Below are 7,902 nucleotides of genomic sequence, written 5' to 3'. Positions count from 1 at the left end.
GCAATTAAAGGCCTGCCCCACCACCACCCAGGAAAATCTTAGTCTTATCAGAGAAGCCTGACAACTGCAAGTTTGAAAATGAAAAGTGGAGGGCATCCCCCTTGGCACTTTTCCATAAGTTTTTATTTCAATTTTGTAAGGACTGGGTAAACCTAGAGTTCCATACATGGGAGGCAAGTGCTTTACCACTGAGCATCAGCTCCAGTGGAGTATGCATTTTTTCCCTTAGCGACTCACTTTTCACTTCATTTGCTTTCATCACTACCTTTATCATGTTTTCTCTACCATGGCTGAAGTTTCGATGGGTACGATGGCTTTCCTTCATCTGTGCATCTCCCAGTACCCTATATAAACATCTAGAGTTCTATCTTAGAAAATATGTGCTTGTGTTGACTATGCATATTTGATAAAAGTGATGATGTGTACTTTACGAAGAGCTAGAAATCATAATTATTCTCTTTTTCTAAAATCCAGGTTTTTACAAGTACCTCCTGCTTCCACTGAAGATGAGAAACTGCTGATAGATATTATACATTTTTTGAATAAGTTAATAAAGGAACAAAGAAAAAATCCATCAATAGGACTTTTACACTGGATTCTAGAGTTACTTCTTAGGCATGTAAGTATGTTCAAAGAATTTAAATTTTTGGATTGGGAAGGAACTTACTTGAAGAAACTACTTATATTGGAAAGGATAGTGTTTTTATAACATGTGCTTAGTAAAATACTTCTTACCTAGTGTTGAATGCTTAGTGGAATATGGCCTTTGAGATATCATTGACTCTGGTTTTTAATGGACATTTCATAGGATGAAACAGCTTGCATCTTGGTTTTTAATAAATCCAGTTCTGTTTGTGAGATTTTTTTGGTTACATTTTAATATTTTAATTTTTTAATGTTAGTATATTTTTAAAAGTTTTATATATTTTTGGGAATTTCAGACTATATTTTTATTATGTTTTCTCTGTCCCTTAACCACTCCCAGATCATCCCTCACCTCCATACCCACCCAACTTCTTATTCTTTCTTCTAAAAAACACTAAAACCAAAATAAACAATGAAAAGAAAAAGCATGTTATGAGTGTGCATGTGAGTGGAATTTTTGGGATGGCTTATGTAAACTATCAGATCATCAGCAAATAGTGAGAGTTTGATTTCTTCTTTTCTGAGTTGTATCTCCTTGATTTCCTTTTGTTGTCTTATTGCTCTAGCGAGAACCTAAAGTAGTATATCGAATAGGTATAGAGAGAGTGGACAACCGTGTCTTGTTTCTAATTTCGGTGGGATTGTTTTGAGTTTCTCTCCATTTAGTTTGATGTTGACTTGCTCTTAATTGCCTTTATTATGTTTAGGTATGTTCCTTGTATCCCTGCTCTCTCCAAGACCTTTAAATGATTACTTCTCTTATAGCTCCTCCCAGAACTTTGTCAGCAGGGATGAAACTTTTAGTTGAACTAACTAGCTCTGTTTTGTTTATGTTCTGTGGCATAAACATTTGGTGTTTTAAGCAACAGTGTGTTGCTTTTAAGTTTTTGAGTGTAAAGAAAAATAGCAAAATGCCAAAAGTCAGTGTTCTGTTGCTGTGACGAGATATCATTACCATGGCAACTCTTATGAAAGAAAACATTCAATTGGGGCTGGCTTACAGTTTTAGAGATTTTGTCCATTATTAGTATGCAGGGATCATAGTGAGATTCAGGCAGACATCATGGTGTTGATAGTTTTACATCCAAATTCACAAGGAGCAGTACAAGAGAGTGATGACTGGCTTGAGCTTTTGACACCTCAAAGGCCACTCTAGTGACACACTTCCTCTGAGAAGGTCACACCTACTCCATGAGGCCATACCTCCTAATCCCTCTCAAGTAGTTCCACTCCCTGATGACTAAGTTATCAAATACATGTATCTGTGGAGACATTCTTAATATTGGCAGTAATTTCTGTTTAATTTTTACTTGTACATCAGTATAAATGTTTCCTGTTTGCACAGACAACTTAGAATCTTAGTATGAATAGGTTCTTCACTTTCTCAGTATTTATGGAAGTCACTTGTCATATTAAGTGTGAGTCACCCTTTGGGCTATGATACTATAGAAAATATATTGATTTATTAACATAACTTAATTGTATGCCCTGATTCTTCTATTCATATGAGAAAAACTGATTTGTCATCTTTGTTTTAGGTAATTTGAATTGTTTCATGGGTATTTTTTTCTCAAGATAAAATAAAAAGCTTGAAAAAAAGCATTGCTTACATATAAAGCATAATAATACAAGTTAGAAGAAGGCAAACCTCCAGGTCTTTCCCAAAGTTTCCCCTGATATTTTTAGACATAACTATCTGAATAACATATCAACATACTTTGTAATATAAATGATTTGAAGTTTTTTTCACTTTATTTCTTTTTATTAGATGCAATACAGGCATTTTTAAGTTGAGTTCTTTTAATGAATTTGGTAAGAGCAGTAGCTACATTTAGATTTGATCAGTTTGTATTTTATTATATGCACTAGTTATTTGACACAATGCTAAGAATGGAGTATTAACTAGATCTGGAGTGTGATGCCTCTTGCTCCGCATTCAAAGGCTATACCTTCTTTTTCTATCGATTGCCTATTTGTATGATAGATGTGAAAACAAATACAGTTTCTCAGAAAGTTAAATGGAATCTTGTCTTTTCCCTCTTTGTCATGGTCTTTGCAACACCAAAGTGATTAATATATGTCCAGCCATGCTGCTGTCTAGCATCTTATAATGTTTTCTGATCTCAGTATTGTTAGAAATAATCCTCTTAATATCTTCAATGATAGGTTTTTAGTTGATAAACAGGACAAGTTTTGCAAAGTGGAAATTTGATTCACTTCTTAACCTATCATATTGGCAAATAGTATAGCACTAATAATTCTCAACATCTCAACAGGGACATATATTGTAGGATTTTTCAGGTCCTACATAGTCATATTGATAAGTACCCTCCACCACCACCACTGGATAATATGGAAAATTCAAACTTATTACAGTGGTTTGTCTTAGTAACTTCTTGGCTTACAGTTTTTATTTTTTTTTAATTTTGTCTAATTAAAGCATGGTCTATTAATACTGGTCAGGACGATGGGCATGGGCCAGGTACATACCCAGGGTTCCCTGAGAATGGCACTGAATTAGTCGAGTCAGGTACTCATAAAAGCCAAACCCACAAGGCTACATACTTCCAGCTTTTGTCCAATCAGGGGCAAGCACACACCCTGACAAACTTCCTGCCTACATATTTCCCACCTATGTGTGATCAAGCCCATCCTGTGCTGTTGGGGCAACAACCTTGTTTACCAAAATGAAAACGCGTGGCTTACAGGTTAACATTAGCCCTCACAGTGTGCCTTTTTTTTTTTTTTTTTTACAGTTTTTATATGAGACATAATCAGAGGTGGGCACATTCTTTGTTTTCCATTAAGGAAAACTGTAAATTAGTGAGTATCCATTCAGAGTTTTAAGTTATGGTTGAGGCACAGTCAGCCGTCAAAACAAGTTGTAAAGAAAGATGGTGATCAGTAAGTAAGGGCAATGTTTGGATAGTGGCTTTTCACTTAGTATCAGTTTTGTGTAAAACACATTATAATTCGATTTCTATTTCTAGTCACAGAGATAAAGCAGATGGTTGGCGCTAAGTGCTCTTCCCTTCCAGATTTCATTGGTTTGATTCTGTTGTCATTTGTCCCCCTCAATTCTTTGTAATGGATTCACTTTCTTGTTGACATAATGCATTAAGACCATGTTGAATTTAGAATGTCTTTATGAATGCAGTTAAAGCTTAGGTCTGCCAGTTTTACTAGTTGGATATTAACACACCAACAAAAAACTAATAGGAAGCAACACATATCAATCAGAGAATAAGCATATTTTAAAATGTTTATGTTTTTAGAATCCAAACCCACTATTAGACCTGCTGGTTCTGACAGAGTCACAAGCACGAGAAGAAACAGATCACGTCCGGACTGCAGTCAGACAGCAGCTGCAGAAAGAATTGATTGCTCTTCTCAATTCCTTGTTGCTGGTTTTCATGACAGTCACAGAGAGGTACCATTTGTGTTCTTTGCCATTTGGTTTCATTTATATCAAACATACATTTCTTCTATTTCTAAGACTTCTTAGACTCTGTATTCTTTAAATTAAGAGGTATTCATCAGATAGGCTTAATCTTTTTGTGTTTCCAGTAGAGCCTGGTTCTAATTTCTTGATCTTCTTTAATATACTAGACATGTATGCATATGTGTTAGAGGAAAAATGAAATTATTTTCCTTTGTTCTCATACCATGGTCAACATAGAGGACTTTTGACTCTTAGAAGTTGCTTTTCTCCTTACCAGGAAACAAATAGTTCTTTACTTGGTTTTGTCTAATTTAGTTTAATATGTCACAGTCTACCTGGAAATTCCATAAGTCTCATAGGTTTAAAGCTTAGTCTTAAGAATGTCCTTTTCATTCTTACCTGTTCTCTTTAGTTTTTGAAGATGGGTATTTTCCTGCAATTTAGAGAGAGAGAGAGGAGAGAGGAGAGAGGAGAGAGAGAGAGAGAGAGATTCCATTGAATGACCAAAACTCACCCATCCCACCTCTTGGGAATGTGGGCGTTGTATTCTTAAATTTACTACCTGCTATCTGGGGAAGACAGTATCTTTAGGGGATCCTAAAAGGAAACATTTGGGTTATTTGTAAGCCCTGGAAGAGGTAGCTGTATCATTTTTTTGTCTAGTTTGTGCTTAATGGGAAAGTGCAGGACTTGTCTCAAGTCATGGCTAAGGTAGTCTGTTAGGCTGGAGCATCTCAGCTAGCCACCTTGAAATTATTCTGAGCAGTTTGTAATCCAAAGCCGGTTTTAAGTGGTGCCATCAGCTGAATGGCATCATTATGAACCAGGTGGAATTGTTGTGGGGTTCCATCTTCCTGTAGACTTCAGAGATTACTGTAGGAAAATGTATTGTTCTCTGTGGAAAACTTAAACATTATTTATATCAAAACAAAAAGTTTGAATTTTGATAGACATATGTTCAAAGTAAAGCACCGTAAAGATGAAAATCGGTATGGGGAGTAGTAGAATTTTGAAAACAGAGTTTTGATAACCTTAGTCTCTAGATTTTTATTTTCCTTCTGTCCTATACCAGGTGGCTATCCTGATGTGAGACAGAAACTCCTGAGTTTTTCTTTTAACAAAATGATTGGATTTAGAAAAGAAGATAGCCACAGTTCAACTTCAAAGCCAGCTTTGATTTTTAAGTGAATCAGTACTACCATTATATTGAGAAGTAAGGAGATATGTATATTTAGGTAGCGAGATTTTTACCCTGCAGTGAATGTTGGTATCATAGGTCAGATTTTCCCCCGCTTTGGCTTGGTGATTCTTTCTGGTTAGCTATCTTTTCTCTTTAGGCATCTAGATGTCCATGGTCTCTTTAGTTTTTGAAGATGGGTATTTTCCTTCTAAAACAAGAACAGAACCCTGCCCCAACCCTTATGAGATTTTCTTACAGCTTGTAGGATTGTCACCTCTTTGTATGAGCTGCCATTTTTCTATATCCAGAAGTTTCTCCTTTTCGAGCCGAATCTTGATTAATTTTGATGGTATCCTTAACTGTTATTCTGTGGAAACAAGAGAAAAACCTCTTCCCTAGCATAGCACATCTTCTGGTTTCCATTCTGAGGTCAATACATCCTTGAAGTATACCCGCTGTGTTAATTCAGAACATTTTTCTATTGTCCAATATCTCTCTGCAGCTGTTGTTCCTTTCTCATTAGCCTTAAGGAAATTCAAGATTAATAAAGCATTGTGCCATCTATTTCTGGTGGTATTTATCATTCCTTTCTGTTTATTTAACATATCCTTTAGAGTAATATTGAAAAAATTTCAGGCTTCATTTAGTAATTTGTTATATAAGGTTTTAAATTTAGGATTATATTTCTGAATGCATGCCTTGGCACTTAATTTTATGAATTTGTTCTTTAGTAGAAAATGTTCTATTTATGACAGTTTTGCTTATATGTTTAGATTTGGGGGGGGAAAGATGAATTTTAATTAAATGAAAATACTTTTATGACAGTGATTTAAGTGTAATATTAATATATGCAAGTTAAATTCATGAAATGTGTGTTTTTTAATTTTGGCTTTCTAGGGTGGCAGTGCTAATATCTACTTACATATTATTTTCAGCATGCTTGTTATTTTATTTCTCCTGCCTTACCTTTGTTGATACCTTTTCTGTGAGTCCTTTGAAAAATCTTAATTTCTCAAGGAATATTTTCTACCGTTTTGTCTAATTCATACATTTCTGATGTAGTGCACCATCAGAAACCTTCTCAGCAGCCAAGACAGCACCCTGCCCCTGACTGTGGTTTTCCTCCTTTTCTATGACTAGGAAATGCTTGGAACTTTTTTACGTCTTCCAAACCCAGCTGTCTCTGAAGCTGCTCCAGTGCCTCCGAGTTACAGATGCTCCTCATTTCTATGGCTTGCCTGCCTTGGAGCGGACCTTAGCGGGGATGGCTCACCTCACTGCTGTCCCTGGGTGGAGTGCACACTCTCCTCTCTCAAAGCCACTTGAGATTTGTGGGAAGTACTTGTCTGGCCTCCTGGAGGTAAGTTCGAATGACAGCTCTAGCACCTAGATACTGTTTATTGATCATTTTTCTTATTTCCATGTCAGGAACAAATGCAGTTTATATTGTTATATTTAAGATAAATTATAGTACAGTAAATGTGTAACTTATAATGGTAAAATGTTTTAATATTTTTAAACAAATGTGAGCTTATATATGCATATTTTCATTTTGAAGAAAAACTAAGAATTATCCTAAATCTCTTTATGGAAGCGATTTGTTTTTTCACTTATTTCATTTAGCTTGCTAATGTTTTTTTTCACTTTCTCTGGCTGTTGGTGCAGGATGGGGTGGGGGTCATGTGCCACAGCACAGGTGTGACCATCAGGGACTTACAGCAGTCCTTTCTTTTCTGGGTTCACCAAGCTTGGTAGCAATCACCTTTACCTTCTAAACCATCTAACCAGTCCTGCTTAAAATGTGTAAATTGTGAAATATAATATATAACTGGAAAATACACAAAATTAAACAACTGTCCCAGTGAGTTAATACATAATACATAAACCCACTTGATTGCCCTCATGTCTCCCGATATAACCTAGCTGACAATTCTGGCAACATCAAGCATGTTCATTTTGGAAACCTTCCCCAAAGGCTTTTGGTTCTTGGTACTCTTTTTCTCTTCTTCTTCATTCTTCATAGTTTCACTATGTAACTCATGTCTTTGTACAAAATATTTTCTGAACTTTTTAATGTGAAAATGGAACCATTCATTTGGATTGGTTTCTTTCAACAATATTCTTAGGACATTTATTCATTTGGTTGCTTGTAGGCGGGGTTTGAAATTTTTTATCATAATCTACATACTACAACAATGAATTACATTTAGTGTTTTGATGTTTGTGTTGCTGTGAGCATTATTGTCTTGTGGTGAAAATGAGGATGTTATATACATAAATTTTAAAAATTTTTTCTCATTTATATTGATTTATGAAAATTTAATTTTTATTTATTCACTCTCTGTACTCATCTACCTTGTTTCCAGTTTCTAATCTAATGGTTTTAATTCTTCACTTATTGATAGATTTTGTTTATGAAATTATTCAGGCCTGGAATGTTCTATTTGGGAAGATTATGTTGAGTTGACTTTTTAGTAGATCTATAATTATGTAATTAGAATATTTTTATGTTTATTAAAATATTACCATATTTTTTCAGAATTAAAATTTTTCATCTAAATTTTCAAAATCATTATCTATTATTCATTTCTTAATTATCTGCTGCATCTATAGTTCCTGCCATCCAGATATAAAT

General features: G+C 34.9%; 1 protein-coding gene across 2 annotated transcripts in view; it reads left to right on the top strand.

The window, feature by feature from the left end:
* The window catches only part of Rttn (rotatin), a 135,438-nt gene that overhangs the window by 62,844 nt on the left and 64,692 nt on the right, over positions 1-7,902 (top strand). For both annotated transcript variants that reach the window (XM_005355846.3, XM_026783587.1), the window contains exons 26-28: positions 475-619; positions 3,921-4,075; positions 6,408-6,627. In XM_005355846.3, coding sequence (XP_005355903.1) covers positions 475-619; positions 3,921-4,075; positions 6,408-6,627 — 520 coding nt within the window. The remainder of the gene's footprint in view (positions 1-474; positions 620-3,920; positions 4,076-6,407; positions 6,628-7,902) is intronic.

Source organism: Microtus ochrogaster, chromosome 18 (assembly GCF_000317375.1).
Source record: "Microtus ochrogaster isolate Prairie Vole_2 chromosome 18, MicOch1.0, whole genome shotgun sequence".
Classification (NCBI taxonomy): Eukaryota; Metazoa; Chordata; class Mammalia; order Rodentia; family Cricetidae; genus Microtus; species Microtus ochrogaster.
This window is presented reverse-complemented; position numbering and strand designations above follow the sequence as displayed.